This window comes from Canis aureus, chromosome 23 (genome assembly GCF_053574225.1).
Source record: "Canis aureus isolate CA01 chromosome 23, VMU_Caureus_v.1.0, whole genome shotgun sequence".
NCBI lineage: Eukaryota > Metazoa > Chordata > Mammalia > Carnivora > Canidae > Canis > Canis aureus.
The window spans coordinates 27,323,661-27,345,206 of NC_135633.1; the positions used below are offsets into that span (position 1 = coordinate 27,323,661).

A 21,546-nucleotide genomic window follows, 5' to 3' on the forward strand; every position below is an offset into this window, starting at 1 on the left:
CTTAGTTGACAGCTTGATCACTTGACAAGAGGCGGCTGGCTGGTGAGTGGCAGGGAGGTGAGGGGAAAGGTCAGAGTTCCAGATCTGGTTTAGTTCCTCTGACTTGTGGTTCTTTAAAATAGCTCCTTCCAGCTGCTGGAAGAGCTACCTCAGGTAATAAGGGTAACATATGGGGATAGGGGTTGGATTTGTCACCTTTGAGAATTCAAAGGTCAGGGCCACACACGATAGGCTGGGCAGGGCTCTCCTAATATTAAGTAGGCTCTTGGTGCCTACTATGTGCCAGATACTTTATATACATTATTTCTGTATTTCACAACCCTATGAGGTAAGTACTATTAGGATTCTGTTTATTTATGTGTATTTTTAAATATTTTATTTATTTGAGAGAGTGTGCACAAACAGGGGTGGGAGTGGGCAGGGACAGAGGGAGAGAGAGAGAGAAGCAGACTCCCCACTGAGCAGGGGGGCCGACCTGGGCCTTGATCCCAGGACCCCAGGACCCTAGGATCATGACCTCAGCCAAAGGCAGATGCTTAACTGAGGCATCCAGGATTCTGTTATTTAATTTTTTATTTTATTATTTTTTGAATTGTTTTTTTAAATAACAGCCTTACTGAGATATAATTTACATATCATACAATCCACCTATTTAATGGATACGATTCAGTGGTTTTTAGAGTTCGGTTATGCAACCATCATCACAATTTTTTTTTTTTAAATTTATAATAGGCACACAGTGAGAGAGAGAGGCAGAGACACAGGCAGAGGGAGAAGCAGGCTCCATGTACCAGGAGCCCGACGTGGGATTCGATCCCGGGTCTTCAGGATCGCGCCCTGGGCCAAAGGCAGGCGCTAAACCACTGTGCCACCCAGGGATCCCCATCATCACAATTTTAGAATATTTTCACCACTCCCACCCACCACCCCTTAATATCCCTGTGAACATCAGCAGTCACTTCCCTTCTTCCCTTCCACTCAGCCCCAAGCAATCACTAATCTACTGTCTCTATTGTATGATTTCTGAACCTTTCATATAAATAAAATCATATAGTATGTGACTAGCTTTTTGCAGTTAGCATAGTTCTTTTTTTTTAAATTTTATTTATTTATGATAGTCACACAGAGAGAGAGAGACAGAGAGAGGCAGAGATACAGGCAGAGAGAGAAGCAGGCTCCATGCACTGGGAGCCCGACGTGGGATCCGATCCCGGGTCTCCAGGATCGCGCCCTGGGCCAAAGGCAGGCGCTAAACCACTGCGCCACCCAGGGATCCCAGCATAGTACTTTCAAGATGCATCTGTGTCATAGCATGTATCAGTACCTCATTCCTTTTTTATTGCTGAGCATACTAACATTTGTAATGCTTATTTTACAGAAGAGAAAATGGTGTGAGGGAGGGACAAGGACTTACCCAGGTCCTACTGGTAGTGTATGGTAGGGCCTACCTATAGCCCTTAAATTATAACATCCTATGTGCTGTGACCATTACCATCTGAGACATGGAGGCTTCAGCACGAATGCTGCTGAAGGGAGCCACAGGGCGCTGGGAAAGGTGTGTGAAGCACAGCCTGAAGAGTCCCTAGCAGTTGCTACTGTGGGCACTGAGGGGGAAGAGTGGGGCACATCTGAACCTGGGACCCAGGTGACATAGGAAAGAGGTGGGTAAGGGGACAGAAGAGTTGAGGGGGAGGGAGAGGGAGGGGAGTTACCTGGGTGGGGCAGAGGGGTAGGCAGAAGCCATTTCTGGATTTGAGTCCAGAGCCATGGCTGCAGGGCAAGTGGTCATGAGTCCAGACACTCAAGTGCAAAGTCAAAGCTGTGCCTGTCCTCTTCCTTAGAACAGGCCCTGCCCTAACATCAGCAGCACAGGCAGTTGTGTTAGCGTTTATAAGGGAAGGGGCTGCTAGGATTGCTGAGGTTGTGCTCAGGAAGTAGGTTCTGGGCTCTAGCTGGAAATGCCTGAAGGTGGTGGGTGAATTGCAGCAGGTACATGGTGTGGGATAAAGAGTAGGAGCTCAAGGGACACCTGGGTGGCTCAGCAGTTGAGCACCTGCCCTTGGCTCAGAGCATGATCCCCCGGTCTCAGGATTGAGTCCCACATCAGGCTCCCTGCCTGGAGCCTGCTTCTCCCTCTGCCTATGTTCTCTGCCTTTCTCTCTGTGTCTTTCATGAATAAATAAATAAAATCTTAAAAAATAAATAAATAAAAATTTTAAAACAAACAAACAAAAAACAGTAGGAGCTCAAACAAGGAGGCTGCTGTGGGCCATGGAGTACCCAGAAGGAGGACTTAGCTTACATGGGCCTGGGAAGCTTCTTGAGGGCAGGGCTAGGTGTGTCTGCTTTGGCTCCCTGTCCCCAGAATCCAACAGGCGCCAGAAGTTCCAAGGTTGGTTGCAAGGTGGCTGGGTTCAACAAGCATCTGGGGATCAGAAACACCCATTTTCAGGTCTCAGCAGGGACAGTGCCTGAAAGGAAGTGAGGGAGTTGATGGCTAATTGTCAAATGTGTACTTTATACCCTTAAGCCAGGCTGCATGGCTTATACCCTTGCAAGGCATTTCACCTCTGAGCTGTCACCCAGAAAGAGATCCAACTTTCTGGGAGAAGATACTGGTAAATAACACCCTTTTAAAGTGTAGGTGGTGGTTTACAGGCCCTTAGGGTGCCCTTGTGTTATTGGGGGCTGCCTTGGCCTGGATAGGAGAAACCACCTGGGTAGGAACAGCCCATGTCCTCCTGTGGCCTTATCCTAACTTGACCCAATCAGGTTATTTACAGAAGCTGGAACAGGATTTGGAAGGAATATTCTTCATCTGAGGCTTAACCCCTCAGGTCTGGGCCCCTGACTGCCCCTCTGTCGGTTCCATGTGGCCTTAAGGGAGGTGGAGTCCTGTGCTTTGAAAGCTCCACTGTCAACCTTAGAGGAAGGCACTGGGGAGGGGGTGAGATGGCCGGCTGAAGGTGGGGGGGTGGCGATGAACAAATGAAGGGGAACAACCTGGTCTGAGGGCACTTCACTGATGAGGGGGGGCACTCTGTCCCTCCTTGGGATTCCTGCATTACCCTGTACCCTCTAGGGCACATCCTGCCTGTCTCAGAGTTGTCGGTGTGTTTGCCTATCTGCTGGTCTCTGGAAGCTTCAGGAGCTTCAGGAGAGTGGGGGAGGAGTGGGAGGAGCTGACATTTCCTCAGCTTTCACTAAGTGCCAAGTGCAGGCGAAGCACTTTCACAAATGTCATCTCATTTCATCCTCACAACCACCCCAGGAAGCGTTATTATCGCTGTTTTACAGATGAGGCAACAGAGGCTCAGATAGGACAGTCAAGCCAGAGGGGACCTATCAAGGAAGTGGCAGAGTCAGATCTGTCTCTTCTCTATCCCCAGTGGCATGTGGCCCTTAGTGCCCTCCAGGTTCTCTCTCTGGGCTCATCCTCAGACTTAACTTTTCTAGAAAGTCCACCCTGGTTGCTCCAGCCCACATGGTATTTCTCCATGAATTTCCCAGATTCAGAGCACTCGTTGGCTCTTCCCCGTGTGCAGAAGCCTTGTGACATCTCTGGAAATGTTTTGTGTGGTGATTCATTTCCTAGCTACATGAACAGAGAGGTACATGACTTAAAGTTTCAGTTTAACTATAAAATGGGTATCATGATCTGCAGGTTATAGAGTTGTTTTGAGGACTAAGCAAAATGACCTGTGCTTAGGGAAGAAAGCGGGGCCCTTCACTTTAGTTCTCCTCCAACTTTCTCTTCCAGCCACTCTGTGCATCATTGTCCCTTTCATTTTTTTTTTGGCAAGGACATCCTTTATTCTGGCTTAGCTGTTCACTTTGGAGAGATGTTGGGTACCAAATGGTATGTTTTTTAAAAAATATTTTCTTTTTAATTTAAATTCAATTAGCATATAGTGTATTACTAGTTTTAGAGGTAGAGTTCAGTGACTTGTCAGTCTTATATAACACCCAGTGCTCATTATATCAGGTGCCCCATCCCCCCACCTCCCTTCCAGTGACTCTGTTTCCTATGATTAAGAGTCTCTTATGGTTTGTCTCCTTCTCTGATTTAATCTTGTTTTATTCTTCCCTCCCTTCTCTATGATCCTGTTTTGTTTGTTAAATTCATACAAGTGAGATCGTATGATAATTTTCTTTCTCTGATCAACTTACTTTGCTTATCATAATACCCTCTAGTTCCATCCGTGTCATTGGCAAATGGCAAGATCTCCTTTTCATGACTGAGTAGTATTCCACCGTGTATATATACCACATCTTTACCCATTCATCTGTTGATGGATCTTTGCCCCTTATCTTCTCTACAGGCCCTGTCTATAGTAGCTGCTCAACTGTTTGGAGTGTGACAGTCTTAAGCCAGAGCTATCCATCCTGGAGAGATCAGGGATTCTGAGCAGACCTGTTTCAGGAGACCCTTCCACTTTGCTGATGGATTTGAGGCATAAGCAAGGGAAATATGGTGTCATTCAAATCTGGACCAATCTGATCTCTCACCATGAGACTTCATGTTGACCCTGGCCCCCAGTATCAGGTGAGCTTTTTTTTTTTTTTTTAAATTTTTATTTATTTATGATAGTCATAGAGAGAGAGAGAGAGAGAGAGGCAGAGACACAGGCAGAGGGAGAAGCAGGCTCCATGCACCGGGAGCCCGATGTGGGATTCGATCCCAGGTCTCCAGGATCACGCCAAACAGGGATCCCTTTTTTTTTTTTTTTTTTTAATTAGTTTCAGGTGAGCTTAAGGGACTACATGGTTTTCTTTTCTTTTTTTTTTTTTTTTTGGACTACATGGTTTTCAAACTTTCCTTTGGCTGTTAGAGCACAAATGGATTTCTAACACCCAGGGCTAGTGGCCAACTCACAAAACAACCGTGTACAGAATATAAATACCAATATGATTTTATTCAGACACAGGCAGGAACAATGACCTTCAGAGCTGGGTAAAAACAATAAGTTAAAAGCATGGTTAGAATTTCAGATAATCAGATAAAAAGTCTAAAGGAGGTGATTTTCCCCCTCTTTTTCTATTGATTAATTCAACACAGCATAAAAATAATTTATATCTACAAAATATCCTTATTCCTAAGTAAATCAACTGGAGGTGGCCCTGGATTTCCTCAGCTATGCACAATGCATACAATCTTCATCCCGTCCTCTACCCCACCCAAACTTTAAGGCAAAAATGGCCAAAGAAGGTGGGCTCATGTCAGCAGTAGGCTATCAAAGACACTGGAAGGAGTTTCTCAGCCAAGAGATGCCTGGTTGGGTCTCTTGGTCAAAAGATGGGTGGTTCCACTTGAGGACTGGAGTCTACTTTGATTCTAGCTGTTGCCTCACCATAGAAGGAATGAGCTGAAATCCTGGCACATGGACTTTGGACTGGTTTGGGAACATTCCTCCAGTCGGTGCTGGATGGGTCTCAAGGCATCCATGGACTAGGCTGGTGGTGGTTTCAGGACTTTCATGGCCCTGAACGAAGCACACCTTGTGTCTCATGCAAGCCAGACAAGGCTGAAGGAGGGTGGGCAGGTGGAGCCTTCCCTTAGTGTTTCAGGCTGTATTAGTCTTTCTGGGAATATTGGGAAGAAAATATCCGTGCAATCCTGCGAGTTTCTTCCTCAGGCAGGTTAGGAGGCAGCGAGTTAGGTCTGGGACGACAAGGCCTTCCAGACAAGGCTCTGCTGGAGGCCCCACTTTTGTCCTAAAGAGGAAGAAGTCAGCTAGGTAAGCAATGAGGATATGGTACCTCCAAGAAATGACTTTGGTTCCTTTTGTATTTTTTTTTTTTTTTTAATTTTTCTTTATTTATGATAGTCACAGAGAGAGAGAGAGAGAGAGAGAGAGAGAGAGAGAGAGCAGAGACACAGGCAGAGGGAGAAGCAGGCTCCATGCACCGGGAGCCCGACGTGGGATTCGATCCCGGGTCTCCAGGATCACGCCCCGGGCCAAAGGCAGGCGCCAAACCGCTGCGCCACCCGGGGATCCCCCTTTTGTATTTTGGTCCTTTGGCTAATATCGATACAGAGCTGACTGGTTTACAAAGTATACCTGATCTTGCTTAACCCCCACCTCAACCCCATAGGTGGGTGCACTGTTTCTAGGTCACATAAAAGAAACTACAGTTACAGTTCAGGTTTAAATGAGCTCAAGGTCCCAAAGTTTGGAGTGGCAGAGCCATGATGTGAACCCTGGCTTAGAATCTTTCTATGCCTCGAGAGGAGGAATCTCCTCCAGGACACGCTGAAAGCCTCATCCCTTCTCTTGTTGCATGGGTATAGATAAGTCATTTGTCCTCTCAGTTGTAACTGTTCCATATGTCACCCGGGGAATATATCCAACTGCCAGGGAGAAGATGTTGGTGAATAATACACTCTCCATATGTTCTGAGAGCTGCCAGGTAACATGAACCATGTCCCCACAACCCCGCTACCAAATCTTCCCTGCCTCGGGCTGACAGGATATCACTAATTCCCCTTTCAGGTCCTCGTATACATTTGGGTTATGAGATTGTGGTCTTCTGGACTCCTCTATGGCTCACTCTTTTACTCATTCAACCCCCACCCCCACTTAATTTTTTTTGTACCACATTCTTGCCCCCAAGGAGCTCAAAGCTATACAGAAAAGCCACCCCAGATGGCTGGCTGACAGTAAGGCCCAGGGGAAGAGGTGGAGGTATGGCAGGGGAAGAGGCAGTGCTAAAAGGAGATGGGAGTCGCCATAACAGGTGAACTTGGCTGACCTCACGGCATGTAGCCTGCGCTATGGATGGGTATCTCTTCTCTGTCCCCAAATCCAACAGCTGAGATCTTCATAAGGTGATGGAGACACAGACAGCACACAGTACCAGTGCCCAGGCCAGAATGACCAGAATCAGCTTGGTGGAGATTTTCTGATTTTTCTAGATTTTCCCTAGAGATTTTTTGGAGTCAGTAACATTTAGTAATCCCTTCTTTCCTTCATTTCTTTAACCTTTCAAATGCCAGGATGCCTGAATGGCTCAGTGGTTGAGCCTGCCTTCGGCTCAGGGCATGATCCTGGGATCCAGGATCGAGTCCCGCATTGGGCTCCCTGCGATGAGCCTATTTCTCCCTCTATCTATGTCTCTGCCTCTTTCTGTGTCGCTCATGAATAAATAAATCTTAAAAAAAACCCAAAAATTTTAAATGCCTGTGAGGAGACAGAAATGTACAGAACCCAGTTCTGACTTCCATAGCTCAGAGAGGAGAGTGATCTACTAAAAAAAAAAAAATAGAGGGCAGCCCCGGTGGCTCAGCGGTTTAGCGCCGCCTTCAGCCAAGGGCGTGATCCTGGGGCCCCGGGATCGAGTCCCACGTCAGGCTCCCTGCATGGAGCCTGCTTCTCCCTCTGCCTGTGTCTCTGCCTCTCTCTTCTCTCTCTCTCTCTGTGTCCCTCATGAGTAAATAAATAAAAAATCTTAAAAAAAAAAAAAAATAGAATAGCAGCCAGATTGTGATAAGGGGAGTGGAAGCCAGGCAACCTTGAGGATCCTTGCCAGTCTGGAATTCTAAATGCTAAAGGAGTGCATACAACCTGAGCAAACTGTCAGCACTGATAGCCCACAGTTAGGTTTGCCTGAGAAGTAAGAGCAAAACGGTGCTAGTAGAGATGAGAAGATAACAGCTCTGTATCTTCTAGGCAGGCTTAGACTAAAAGGAGAAAAAGGAAGCCCACCCTTTGCTCCCATTTGGAGTTCTTCCTCCCAAGATATGATAGGCACCTGTACCCTATAAGGCTTCAGGACAGGGTAGGCCAGTTGCCCAGTCACTGCCTGTTGGCCTCCCCATCTAGACTGGATGGGTGCTCCTGGAAGACGCAGACTGAGTCTGATGTTTGTGACTCCAACTGGGCCAGATCCAAGATGGGAGCTTGGTAGCTGCTAGATCAGTGAATGGGTGGGACCAAGCCATGGTGACCAGAGGCTGAAATTGGGTGGGGAGGAGACTGCCTCTTACAGAAAACATCTTATTCATTCTAGAACCACTGGTCATTGGCCTACCATATGTCAGGCCTTTGGTTAAGTCAAATCCTCAGGGGCTTGGCAGCACATTGAATCTCCATATACCCCTCTCTACTCCCAAGATCCAAGACTTGTTTTGTGAGCTATTTGGGATTTAGAGGTAACACCAAATCCCCTTCCAGTACCCTGGCTACTTTGCAGACAGATCTTCTGGGTCACCAGATGTACCTTGCTTTTCCATTTCTTTCTCTGCTACAGTTAAGGAGGACTAGAGAGATGCTTGTTCTATAAGCTAGATGGGAAAACAGGCCTAAGAGCAGTCTCCTATCTCAAATCCTAAACCAGGCTTCTGTGTCTTCATCTGCCAGAAGAGAAGCATTGTTTAGGAGGCTCTGATGAGTCTTGTTCTCCATCATTGGAAGGGCCAAGAACGTCAGTTCCTGAAATGACCATCAAAGACCTTTGTTGGTGACTCATCAAGCCTTTCAGGAGCCTAAGATCTGTTCAACCCCCTCACTTTTTTTTTTTTTTTAACCCCCTCACTTTTTAAGGACATTAAGTAGGCATGGTTTCTGTCCCCCACAGGGCTGCTCAGGCTACAGGGAAGAAGACAGATGCCAACCTACCCAGCAATCACAGAGATAAAGCTCAGAACTCAAACACGGAGAAAGGAGCAATTCCTAACAGCCAAGATAGACAGGGGAGGCTTCACACAGAGGTGAGATCTGAGATGCACAGTTTCAGCAGAGTTAGGGGTAGGGAAGTGAGGTCATTTCCCTTGAGGGAATTGCGTGAGCACAGGCCTGCACCTGACCGGCTGGGCCAACATCTGCCCTGGAGCTGAATCCAGTGTGGCTGGTTTAGTCAACTTCCCAGCACCCATGCCTGGACCCAACAACCTAGGGGAGCCTTATCTGTATGGCCCAGGCCCAGGGACAGGGCTTGGCTCTGTGTACTGGGCAGGGCAGGGGGTGTGGAAGGACAGAGAACACACACTCAGCAGCACTTGGCTTTTGTTGACCTCAGTAGGGTCTAAAAAACATCTTGGCTAGGAGTAAAGGTTCCTCCTTCATCAGAGCGGTTACCCCAAAACACACAACTCTGGTGGGGCTGGGCAGGGGGGGACATTGCTCAGAATAGGGATACCCCTACATGTACTGACTGTTCCTCTGAAGTATTTGCATGCTCCTGTTGAAGCTGTGGGTGTGCAGGTACCACGAAAAGAGCAGGGCCCCAGGTTCAGTACAGATGCCACCAGCCTTGTTCAACTTTTACCCCCTTGGCTGGCTGCCCTCCCCTAGGCTGGGACTGAAACTTCTTTGGGGCCAGAGAGTAGCCGATTGAGCAGCTGCAGCTAGTAACAGGGGGGAATGGGGACAAGATCCACAGACTGGGGGCTTAGCCCTAAGAGGCAAATCGTAATTTGACCACCCAGCCCAATTGCAGCATGGCTGGGCTTACCCTGTTTCTGCCTATGATTTGCAGGAGCCTTAGAGATCTTGGAGAGGCAGAAGGAGCCCACATAGAAGCTGGATCATCAGACCCAGGGGCTGCAGAGATCTTGGAGTCTGGACAGTGGGTGTTACATATGGGGTAAAGTCCCTATGTAGGGTACTTTCAAGAAGAGGGACTTGAAACAACATGAAGGTGGAATCTGAGCAAAGGATATGGGAGAGGGTGTTCCAGATACAGGCTAGACTGAGCAGGGATGAGAAGGAGGAATATATTCCCTAGCAAAGTAGTGGGGATAGGTGTGGTCGAGTATAGGTATAGAAAGCAGAAGACAAACCCAGAGAAAGGGGCTGATGCTTGCAGAGGGGAGTTCTCAAATGTCTGGAGAGTAACTGACTTTATTGCTTAGACCTGCACAGTGAACAGGATCTGGATGTAGGGGGTTGATTACTATTCTAGGCTGAAGAATGGAACTGGATTTATTGTGGTCTGGGTGTTAAGCATGGCAGCAGGCCAGGGGCTCTCAGACTGCCCCCATTAAATCTACCCAGATCTCTCATTAAATTCTCCTACTTTGAAATATGGGGACTTGCTCTTTTCTGGGCATCTGGGCACCCAGGCTATGAATATGAATAGGCCTCTCTGGCCTATTATTTAAGACAGATGTGTCCATCTCAACGTCAAAGGTAGAACTCTCCTAGGATGAAAATAAAGCATCATGTAAAGAGTAAGGAATAATGGTGGCGGGCAAATCTGGGGCTTCCTCAAATCAAAAGGCTAACTCCATCCTGGGGAGTTGGTTCTAGTCCTGGCTCTACCACTTAGCCAAATGGCTTTGGGCAAGTCACTTAGTCTCTGGGCCTTGGTTTCCTCATCTGAAAATGGATCAACATGAACAGATAATGTAAGAGGAGGTGCTTGCAACCCAGGAACTTTTTCTAGCTGATGGGTCCCTCTTTGGCCAGGTCCCTGTGATACAGTGTCTTCACCAAAGTCTCCCTCAGGAAGGGCCAATCCTCTTCTTTGGGCTACAGTGTGGTCTGGTCCAAGCCACTGTGTTCTAGGTTCTCTCCACTCTAGTCTTCAGAGGGATCACCTTGAACAGACACCTGCTCCCAGGTTGTAGGTGTCTGTACTCATCCTGGCTTCAGGGCATTCCTGGGACTTTCTTAGAGGGGAGGTGGTGGGCTGGAGTGGAAAGAACACTGGCATGTGGCCAAGCCCAGCTGTCCACTTGCTTAATGCCAAGACACACTCTTTCTCTGGGTCTCAGTATCTTCATTACCAAATGGAGCTAAGAACTTTTGTTTAGCCTTCTTACCCAGGTCTACTGTGAAATTCAGATGTGACCAAGGCTGTGGCCAGGTACAACATCTTGCAAAACACTGGGGTTAAGCTGGAGCAAAAGCTGACATCTGCTGCAGAGAGCAAAATGAGGCCTTGCTGTTCTCAGACCTTACCTCAGGTAGAGTAGAAAGAAGGTACTGTACCACCGCAAGGCATGCCCTGTGCTAGGCCAGGCCTGGCCAAGCTCTCCCCACTCGATTGCCTCCTGCCCAATGAACCTCTGGGCTCAGCATTGGGGCTGAAGTTTTGTTCTTTTCCAGAGCAGTTCCCTTAAGTAACATAAACCCTGACTTAGGAGCTGGAAGCAAAACTTTGAAAGCACTGAAAACTGAAAGTAAACAGCTCCCTGACTCTGGCTGGTTACATGGGCTTGCCAATGGATTGCTGCCTCAGAGACGAGTGAGGGCTCAGTACAGCTGTCTGCCTTCTTCAACTTTCACCCCATTGGCCTGCTGCCTTCCTCTGGGGTGGCTCCCAGAGTCCTCTCCAAAGGCTGAACTTCCTTGGGCTGAAGAGAGTTAGCAGATTCAGGAGCTGTAGCTAGGAGCAGGGCGGGGTGGGGGGGTGGGGTGGGGAAGTGGGGATAAGATACAGACCAGGGGCCTAGCCCTGAGAGGCAAATCTTAAATTTGATCACCCAGCTCAAGTGCAGCATGGCTGGGCTCCATGTTCTGAGCTCACCCCCTATTCCTGCGTTAGATCTCTGGCTGTGTGGTTCTCACTACCTCCATTTCTCACCATACCCTGATCCTCCCTATTCTTCCTTTGAGAAGGTTTCCCTGACAACAAGCCCATTTTACAAGGACTAGAGCCCCTCCCTCACCCTGGCCTCAGTCTTCGCCCCCCTACAGAATGAAAAGGTCTGACTTAATCAAAACTTAACCCTCTGAACTCATGCCCTGCCAGGGAGAGGGGTTGAAAGTTCAGACTTATGAGAGGGAAGGGTTAAAGTGACACTCCTAGAAGAGGTCCTGGCTCCTCCCAGACTCTGGCCTCAGAGTAGCTCAGGCAATGTGAGCCCTGCACCCGCCCAATAGTCCTGTGAGCCCTTTCCCTTGAGATGCCTGCCAAGTTGCATTCTGGGGCAGGGTGGGCACCAGCCAATTCTGGCTGTTTTCCCTGACTTTTGTACACCCTTGGCCAGGGAGCTCATCTCCTCCCAAAAGCTTTGTGTGGCCTTTATCAGAAACCCTTGGATCTTTAGGACTCTTCTTGGTACTCTGCAGAGAGCTAGGGACTTGGTGTCTTAAAGAAATGAGGCAATACATCAGGCCTTCATGCCCTAAGAGGGATATCTCAGCCATCAGGCCTGGACCACAGGCTGAAGAGAGAGGATAATGGGCTCAAGAAGTTCCCCTAGGCCCCTGCTGACCTGATCTGATGATTTTGTGGAGGCTGGGTTTCTCTACTGGGACTATGATCTCTTAGATGCCTCTGGGCTTGAGGAAGGGAAACCAAAAGAAAGAAAAATTCTCTGGACTGCTGTGAGAATGCAGACATAAAGCCTTAAGACTCATAGATAGGTAGGCCAGAGACTTCTGAGGCTGGGGATCTATTATCCATAGGTGGGGGTGGGGTGTCATTCTGGGCTTCTAACTTAGGGTCTGAGCTGAGCACACAGTCCACTGCTACAACCTTGAAAACTGCTCTCCTACTTCAGGGGTGCTCTGTCGGGCTAAATTCCCAGCTCCCAGTGCTGTTCTTGATGGTGCTCCTATCCCTTAGCATTTCATCCTACCAATTCCCTCCCAAAATGGAACAGTGTAAGAGGGAGGACATCTCAATAGGAATAATGATAAAAATAATAATAGCTAACACTCATATAGTTGTTCTTTCTCTCTTTAAAAGATTTATTTAGGGATCCCTGGGTGGCGCAGCAGTTTAGCGCCTGCCTTTGGCTCAGGGCACAATCCTGGAGACCCGGGATCAAATCCCACGTCGGGCTCCCAGTGCATGGAGCCTGCTTCTCCCTCTGCCTATGTCTCTGCCTCTCTCTCTCTCTGTGTGTGACTATCATAAATAAATAAAAAAAATAAAATAAAAGATTTATTTAGGGATGCCTGGGTGGCTCAGCGGTTAAATATCTGCCTTCAGCTCATGGCGTGATCCTGGAGTCCTGGGATGGAGTCCCATATCGGACTCCCTACATGGAGCCTACTTTTCCCTCTGTCTCTGTCTCTCTTTCTCTGTGTCTCTCATGAATAAATAAAATCTTAAAAAATATATTTTAGAGAAAGAGAGAGAGAACACTGGGGTGGTGGTGGTGGTGGTATGAGGGAGAGAGAGCCTTAAGCAGATTCTGTGTTGAGCACAGAGCCTGACGCGCGGGGCTTGATCTCATCACCCTGAGATCCCCTGAGATCCCGACCTGAGCCAAAACCAAGAATTTGCCGCTTAATTGACTGCACCACCCAGGCACTCCTAGTTCTTCTTTTTTATGTGCCAAGAACTGTATTTTACATATCTTACTTAGTTAATCCTACACAAAAAAAAACCTTAGGAGGCAGGTCTATTATGCTTATTTTTCAGATAAAGGAACTGAAGCACAGAGAAGTTGCCCCAGGAAGTTCCACAAAGAGTAAGTGGCAAAGCTCAGTTTTAAGTTTAGGCTGTGTAGATTTAGGGGCCATGGTCCTTGCCACTACACAAAACTACCTGGTAGGAGAGAAGAGGGAAATGCAGTCACAAATTAAGTCTGTGCTGCCTCTGGAGACTCCATGCCCAAGACCTCAGAAAGACAGCAGCAGAGTCAGGGCAAGAAACCAGGTTTGCTGCCTTTCAGCTCCCCAGCTGGCCTGGAGCACCTCGCTTTCTAGTGGTGTCTACACCGCTGTGGGGTCTGGCTCAGTGGAGGTGAGAACACTACAGTGGGAGGGGATAGAAAGCTCAAGGCTTTTAGGGTAACTTGTACATGGCCTTGTGTCTGACTTCTTGCCTCCTACACTCACTCCTCAGGAACAACAGCCCTGGCCCCATGCCTATGGTTAGTCCAGGGACTCGTCTGTGCTGTGCACAGAGCCTGGGCTTTAGGCAGGAAGGCACAGAGTAAGACAAGGCCCATCTCACGGTTAAGAACTGCCATGTAGACAGGCAGGGAGGCCAAAGCTCAGATGACAGGTTCCTTTTGCTCTTTGCTTCTGATTCCTATCCTACCCTGACGGTTCTGGTCCAGTTCAGTCTCTCCCTACCTCTGACCTCCTTTCTATCATATACTGCTTATACCTGCAAGTTGCCAAATTCTGCTGATTCGCTGAGGTTTCTTTTCTCCAGATGCATAGCTTATAAAGACTTTCCTTCATCTCTGCTGAATTCTACTCAAGTCACTATTGTGGCTCTGCCTTCTTTTCCCTAAATTCATTTTATTTATTTATCTATCTATCTATCTATCTATCTATCTATCTATTTATTTAAAAAAGATTTTATTTATTTATTCATGAGACACACACACACACACACACACACACACACACACAGAGGCAGAGACACAGGCAGAAGGAGAAGCAGGCTCCCTGCAGGAAGCCCAATGTGGGACTTGATCCTGGGTCTCCAGGATCATGCCCTGGGCTGAAGGTGGTGCTAAACCGCTGAGCCACTGGGGCTGCCCTATTTTGTTTTACTTAAGTGTTAATATCATTTGAGAAAGCGAATGAGTGGTTTGGAGGCCAGTACCTCTAGAACTGTGAGCTCCCTGAAGGTACGGTCCAGCTCTTTAAGCATAACAGGTACTTAATAGGAGTTGGTGGACTGAGATGTAAAGCTGACTCCCCTGGGGAACTGTGAGCTCCTGAGGAAGGGACCTTCTTCTGCCTTCTCTGCACCTAACTCAGGACTGTGGTTTTTTAATTTGCCAGAAGATACACATTTCAAGTTTGAGGCCCAAATTACCATCTTATTCTCTGGCCTGCATGTCTTAGGCCCCATTCTGGCTTTCCTCGTCATCAATGACAAGTTACTGGAAGGTTCCAGGCAGAGAAATCACATGATTTATTCAACATCTTAAAAGGTCAACTAACAGATGCTGTACAGGGAATGGATTGCCAGGCACAAAGGCAGAAGCAGAGAGGCAAGCACAGAGATCCTTGTAATAATCTAGGCAAGAGGTAACTGATGGTGGTTTAGATTAGGGTGGTAATGGCTGGAGTGGTGATAAATAGATTTGGATATATTTTAAAGATAGAGCTGTCAGAATTTCTTGGTGGACTAGAAACAGAGGCATGGGGCGGGGGGGATTCCAAGGGTTTTGGTTTAAACCACAGAACTAGAAGGACACAGTGTCCATTAACTGAGATGTCTGAAGACTGAGGAACAGCAATGAGGAATAAATTGTGAAGTAAGTGTTAATTTGAAGTATCTGTTAGATATCTGAGAGGAGCTGTTGAGTAGGCAGCTGGACACACTAGCCTAGAGTTTACAAAACTCTGAGCTAAGATAACAAGTCGTCAGCATGTAGAGGGGATTTAAAGTTCTGAGATCAGATGAGGTCATCTAGAAAGCAAATATAAATGGAGAAGTCTAAAGACTATGCCCTGGATTACTCTTTTATTAACAAGTAGGGGATATAAGGAAGAACCAGCAAAGGCAGCTGAGTAGGAGCAGCCAGGAGGGGGGCGGAGAGCCAAGAGGAACTGATGCCTTCGAAACAAGTGAAGAAAGTGCTTAAAGGACAGAAATCAACTATGTTATATGCTGCTGAGAAGTCAGATAATTGGGCACTCAGATTTGATAAGTGGCTTAGGAATATGGGTTTTAAATTAAAAACAAAACAAAACAAAACTTTTCTTTTTTGGGCAACCCTGAAGAGTTGCTCTCCTTTCCAGGGTGGGAAAGCATGGACATGAGTGAGACTAGTTAGAAGGAATCATGAGGGAGATGATTAAGACTAGATGATAGGACGGTGAGAAGTGAGTGGATGCAAAAGATATTTAGCAGACAGAATTAATAGGCCTTGGTAACAGATGGGCTCTGGGGCATGGGGGACAAAGGAGCAAGAGGAGGGAAAGATGACACGTATGCTTCTGGCACCTCTGTATCCACACGATGAGGGCAGAGTTTATACAGATAAGCAATGCAGGTGGCAGAGGGGGTGTGCAAAGGAAGGTGACAAACTCAAGTTTTGGACATAATAAACTGTAACACATCAAGGAAAAGATGGCTAGGATGCAGCTGGATCCACATGTATCTGCAGCATGGGAAGGAAGTCTAGACTGAAGATAAGGATTTGACAGTCATCAAACTGGAAATAAAAACTCAAGTACTTGGAGTAGCTTGAGAGTTCCCCAAAGAAATATCTACAAGCGTAGAGAACAGAAACCTGGAGAAAACAACATGTAAAATACTGCTGTCTCATCTTCTACCTCTTTCTTCCCCTTTAGGAATGTCTGCCCATAAGCTGCTAAGCAAACAGAATCAGAAGTAACTTTCAATAAACCCAGGCAACTGTCCCAGTGAAGAGGTACCTGCTCAGGAGAGTTAAGAGAAAGCAGAGGCAGCAGAACTTGATTGAATCACAAGTAATATGAAATTGCCGCTGGCTGGCTGTGCAGCAGTCCTGCTAAACCGGCCACCCATCTTCCTTCTCTCCTTCAAGAGGTGACAACTGGGGATGAAGCAGTCACAAGTAGGAGAGCTAAGGGCTGGCCTCTATACCCTATCTGTGTGGCACCTGGTATTCTGCAACCTCCCTGTGAGGCCTCGTAACTCCATGTGACAGATGAGGAAACAGACTCAGAAAGATCAGAAGACTTGACTAATGTCAAGGCGCCAAACCGCTGAGCCACCCAGGGATTCCCCCCCAGCTTTTTTTTTTTAATGATTTTATTTATTCATGAGAGACACACAGAGAGAGGCAGAGACACAGGCAGAGAGAGAAGCAGGCTCCACACAGGGAGCCTGATGTGGGACTTCATCCTGGACTCCATGATCACGTCCTGGGCCAAAGGTAGATGCTTAACCACTGACCCATCCAGGCATCCCTACCACATTTCTAATCCTAATCTAATCCTTGCTTTAGCATCCATCTTCTCCATCTGCCTTCATGCTTCAGAGTGAGTTTTCTTTTTCCTCTCAAAAGGCTACCTCCACACGTGCCTGGATCTTAGGCCCTCTCTGACTCAAGGACCAGCCTTTCTTTTCTCTCTCCCTCTCCTGCATCTTCCCATTCTCCTTTTCTCTATGGGATCATCGCATTCCCATAAAGAAAGCTGTAGTCATTCCCATATTAAACCAAACCAAACCAAAAATCTTCCCTTTATCTCCTATGCTACCCTGGTCACTATCGTATTTCCCTGCTCCATATTCACAGCCAGATTTATGGAAGGAAGTTGGTATCTCCATTTTGGCACCATTTAATCACTTTTAAAAATTTAACTACATACAGTTTTGTGATTGCATTATGTAACATACCAAAGAAACTATGTAACATATGTGAATTATAAAGCATAAGAGAAATAAACATCCGTGAACCCCCAACCCAATCCAACTGTGAAAATAAAGGAAACTCCATTTAAAATAGATTCAGGGGGAGCCCGGGTGGCTCAGCAGCTTAGCACTGCCTTCAGCCCAGGGCCTGATCCTGGAGACCTGAGATAGAGTCCCACACTGGGCTCCCTGCATGGAGCCTGCTTCTCCCTCTGCCTGTGTCTCTGCCTCTCTCTTTCCCTCTCTGTCTCTCTCACAAATAAATAAATAAAATATTTAAAAAAAAAAAACAAAAAAACCCACAAACATTCAGGAAGCCCTGAAGGGGGAGTTCTCACACATGACCACTGGTGCTAAGAAGCAGACCTAACATTCAACAGGAAGCTTATGTTACATACATACCCCAGAAGGAAAAAATAGAGAATTTCTCCTTGCCTAGCAACAACCTAGCCATGGAGAACTCAGCAGAAAAGCCCATCCCAGCTCCCTCCTTTCCCCTTATAAAAGCAAGCCCCTCTCTGTTCTTCAGACTTGTCTGTTTTGCCACAGTTTGCTTGTCCCAAAATTGCAATTCCTCTGCTGTTCCAGAATAAACTCCTTTAGCTGGTAAAATAACTGCCTCTTTTGTTTTTTTAAGGTCAACAGAATCAAACCTAAGGACTAAAATACTGCTAACACTGTTGAAGAGACCTATGTGCTCTTCCTCCCCTATTCTACCCCTGCTTCCACAACTATGAACATTGTAGGCAGACTGTTGAAAAAGAGACAATCTTAAAAGCAGACAGAAAATAAAAGTCATATTACATTTGAGGCAACAATAGGAACAATGGCTGCTTCTCAACAGAAACAATGTTAAGTCGGAATGTGGATTGATAGCTCTAAAATGCTAAAACAAACAAAATTCAAGTTGGAATTCTATATCCAGTTGAAAAAAATATCCTGGAAAAATAAAGGCAAAATGAAGATATTTTTGGACAATTGAAGCTGTCATCCACAGGTCTGCAATACATGGAATTCTAAAGGAAGTTTTGTGTTGAAGGGAAATGATCCTGGCATGAAATCAGGATGTGAAAAAGGAATGAAGAGTGTCAGAAACAATATGTGGGTAAATACAAATATCTGGTTTTGGTCTTAAATTCTTCAAAGTGAGGCCACTTTTAAGACCTTCCAAGACCATAAGCTAAGAAGATTATGGTGCTCCTGCCCAAATATAATTCACAATTAGATCTAAAATAAGCCATAAACATAACAAAGTCAATCAAAATTCTTATTCCATGATTTAAAAAATACGTGTAATTCTTAATTTTTTTCTTAAGTTTTGGGGCCTTTACTTGCTAGTGTCTTAAACACACACTTGATTTGATTCCTAGGTTATCCAGAACGGAGTAGCAACCAGGCAAGAGCACAGACTCAGAAAATATGCTGGTATGAATGCATCAGGTAATCAGAGGGTCATTGCTAGTGGGGATGATCAACCTCCTAAGGTTTTCTGGGTCCTGGGACTTTCAGTGCTGAAATGGGACAGTTTGGGGTGAACTGTGATGATCAGTTACCCTAACTAGCACCCAGAATGAAGTCCTGAGGAGAGAGGTGGCCCTGAGAACAGCAAACAACGGAGTTTTTCTGTAAGAAAGAAAAGTGGCTAAAAAGTATATGAGACTTATCTTCTCAAAACTAGACTTGCCCCTTAATTGAAGTGGAAATTCTTATTTCTTCTTCATCCATACTTGTGTCTTAGATTTAACAGATCACAGACAGTAAATTCCTCTGGGAGTTGGCACATCATGAAGGCAGAAGCACAAAAGTAGGAACAGCAGTTCTGCATGATAAGTGGCTCACAGACTCCCTTCCTATGGGACGTGATTCACTGACATTTCACCCACTTTGCTAGGTGGGGAAGAGGGAACAGGAACCAACAGGGTCTACTTTCTTCCTCTAGACTAATTCTTGCCATTGTTCTATTAGGTAAGAATTATTTTAGCCTGATGTTACTTATAAGGAAACAGAAACCTGGAAAGGTCAAGTCACTTGTTCAAGATCCCTCAAGTACTTAGTAGCAGATTTAGTATTTCACCTCATGGGTGTCTCGCTCAAGCTTCTGCCTGGTACCTGGATAGAGGCCTGTGTCTCTAGCATAAATGCTGATGGGTATGTATGGGACATGCAAGAGGAAGGAGAGGAGTCGGAAACTACAAACCAGAGTAGGAATAAAGGCCACAAAAATGCAGAGCTCCTGGGTGGGGGCTGGCATCTTTCCTCCTCTAGGAAAGGATTTACAGATCTGATAAAAACAGAGATGTGTGAGAACTTTGATCCATGTGCCAAGTAAATGAGATGTCCTGAAAATGGTGCTAGAGAAGTTGAGCGAGAGGGGGAAGGAACATTAGTAAAAGGATTAGATATCTGATGGCTTTTCTTTAGGACTATATCCCCAGGCTCTCAAGAGGTTTCTGGACTGATCCCATTGGTCATCAAAATAGGCTTTAAAAAAGCATAAAAAATGTTTAAATGTTCATTGCAAAATGAAGCCCATATAAAGGCAAATGGGCTAGAAAAGTAGTAAAGGGTCATGATTTTAAAATGGTGAAATAGAAAGCATGGAGTCTGAAGTCATATGTTTTAAATCACTTACTGTTTGGGAGACCCTGGGCAAGTGACTTAATAGTTATGTGTCTCAGTTTCTATGTAAAATTGAATAATATCTGATTATTTATATGGAAATTCTGAGAGGGCTGCCTGAATGGCTCAGTCAGTTAAGCATCTGCCTTCAGCTCAGGTGGGATTAAATGTTGTGTTGGGCTCCCTGCTCAGTGGGGAGTCTGCTTCTCTCTCTACCCCCCACCCCCAGCTCGTGCTTTCTCTCTTGTTCTTACTCTCTCTAAAATAAAAAAGAAATTTTTTAAATCTTAAAAACAAAAACAAAAACAAAAAAACCTCTGAGCTTCAGTTTTCCTTTCTATGAAATGAGGTAACGATATCTCATTGGTTGTTGGGAGAATTAAATGAGTTTACACTGAAAATACTTAATGTCTGGTGCTTAATAAGCATTAAACATGAGTTTGCTATTACAATTGATAAATTAATATATTTTGTTCATAGCATGTATTATTCTCTGAAATGATCTTGCTTTTTAAAAAGTTGCACGGGGCTTTGTGTCCAGTTCACCCCTAGGATTTAAAACAAGTGCCTGGCACATAGGTACTATTACGGTTCTTTTCTCCACATTACTGTAATTACTCTTTCAAGATCACCTATGACCATCATGCTGCAAAATCTGACAGCCGATTCTATTGAGCACCGTGGGTGAATTCTTCAAAATTTAAAATGAAGCTCACTCCCCTGCTTAACAGACTTCAAAGGATATCCTTGCATTTAGAATAAAATCTAAACTATTTCATGGTTACATGTCCTGTGTGCCCTGGGCCCTCCAGCCTCTTTATGTTCCAGTGCCAATGGCTCTGTGTCAGATTATGCCAAGCTCTTTTAGCCTCAGGGCCTTTGCATTTGCTGTTTTCTCTGCCTGGAATACTCATCTCCAAGTTCTTACATGGCTGGTTCCTTCTCAGTAGTTAAGAACACAGATTTTGAAACCAGACTGCTTAGGTTCCTATCTTGGCTCTGTCACTTAACACCTGCTTGCAGCAAAATACTTAACCTCTTTGTGCCTCAGTTTCTTCTTCTTCTTTTTTTTTTTTTTAAAGATTTTATTTATTCCTGAGAGACACACACAGAGAGAGAGGTAGAGGCATAGGCGGAGGCGGAAGCAGGTTCCATGCAGGGAGCCCGACATGGGACTCGATCCTGGGACTCCAGGATCATGCCCCGGGCCGAAGGCAGGCGCCAAACCACTGAGCCACCCAGGGATCCCGTTTCTTCATCTTAAAATAGGGATAAAGTATATACATCATTAGGTTGCTGAAATGTAAATAGTTAATACAAGGTACTTTGAACAGTGCCCAGCAAGCACCACCATGAGCATCATCTTTCAGCTTAAACACTGCCCTCTCAGAGAGACCTGTTCTTTAACAGAACATCTGGTACTCATCACAACCTGTAAATATTTTTTGTTTACTGTTTGTGTTCCGTAAAGACAGGGAATCTGTCTTATTTACTATTGTATGCTCAGAACCTAGCACATTGCCTGACACAGGATAGGTACTCTGTAAATATATGCTGAATGATTATGGAAGTAGAGATTATTGCTTTCTTGCCACTTGTAAGAAAGGTCTGGTGCTGTGCCAAGGCAGGAGGAGGAGAGCTGGGATCTGTAACCACCTAGCTCAGCTGAATGATGAATAGTGACACAAGTGGGTATATCCCTGATACTTTTCTCTTCCA

At 45.9% G+C, this 21,546-nt stretch overlaps 2 protein-coding genes across 56 annotated transcripts in view; one reads left to right on the forward strand and one right to left on the reverse strand.

The window, feature by feature from the left end:
- LOC144294885 (uncharacterized) overlaps positions 1–21,546 on the forward strand; it is a 91,171-nt gene that overhangs the window by 27,108 nt on the left and 42,517 nt on the right. For 7 of the 41 annotated variants that reach the window (XR_013362239.1, XR_013362232.1, XR_013362228.1 and 4 more), the window contains 6 exons: positions 4,323–4,546; positions 8,578–8,710; positions 9,478–10,909; positions 13,321–13,369; positions 16,164–18,313; positions 18,579–18,648. Coding sequence is in view for 2 of the 41 variants with exons in the window: in XM_077867006.1 (XP_077723132.1) it covers positions 8,578–8,710; positions 13,321–13,369; positions 18,579–18,648 (252 nt within the window). In the remaining 39 variants the exon portion in view is untranslated. Of the gene's footprint in view, positions 1–4,322; positions 4,547–8,577; positions 8,711–9,477; positions 10,910–13,320; positions 13,370–16,163; positions 18,314–18,578; positions 18,649–18,680; positions 19,357–21,546 lie in introns of those variants that run through there. The other 34 variants (XR_013362221.1, XR_013362216.1, XR_013362217.1 and 31 more) reach the window with 24 other exon arrangements.
- Positions 626–21,546, reverse strand: part of C2CD3 (C2 domain containing 3 centriole elongation regulator) — a 152,841-nt gene continuing 131,920 nt past the window's right edge. For 4 of the 15 annotated variants that reach the window (XM_077866953.1, XM_077866967.1, XM_077866963.1 and 1 more), the window contains one exon: positions 4,898–5,715. In XM_077866953.1, the coding sequence (XP_077723079.1) occupies positions 5,575–5,715 (141 nt within the window). In that variant the 3' untranslated portion in view covers positions 4,898–5,574. Of the gene's footprint in view, positions 2,472–4,897; positions 5,716–7,452; positions 8,433–15,585; positions 21,087–21,546 lie in introns of those variants that run through there. The other 11 variants (XM_077866961.1, XM_077866966.1, XR_013362211.1 and 8 more) reach the window with 10 other exon arrangements.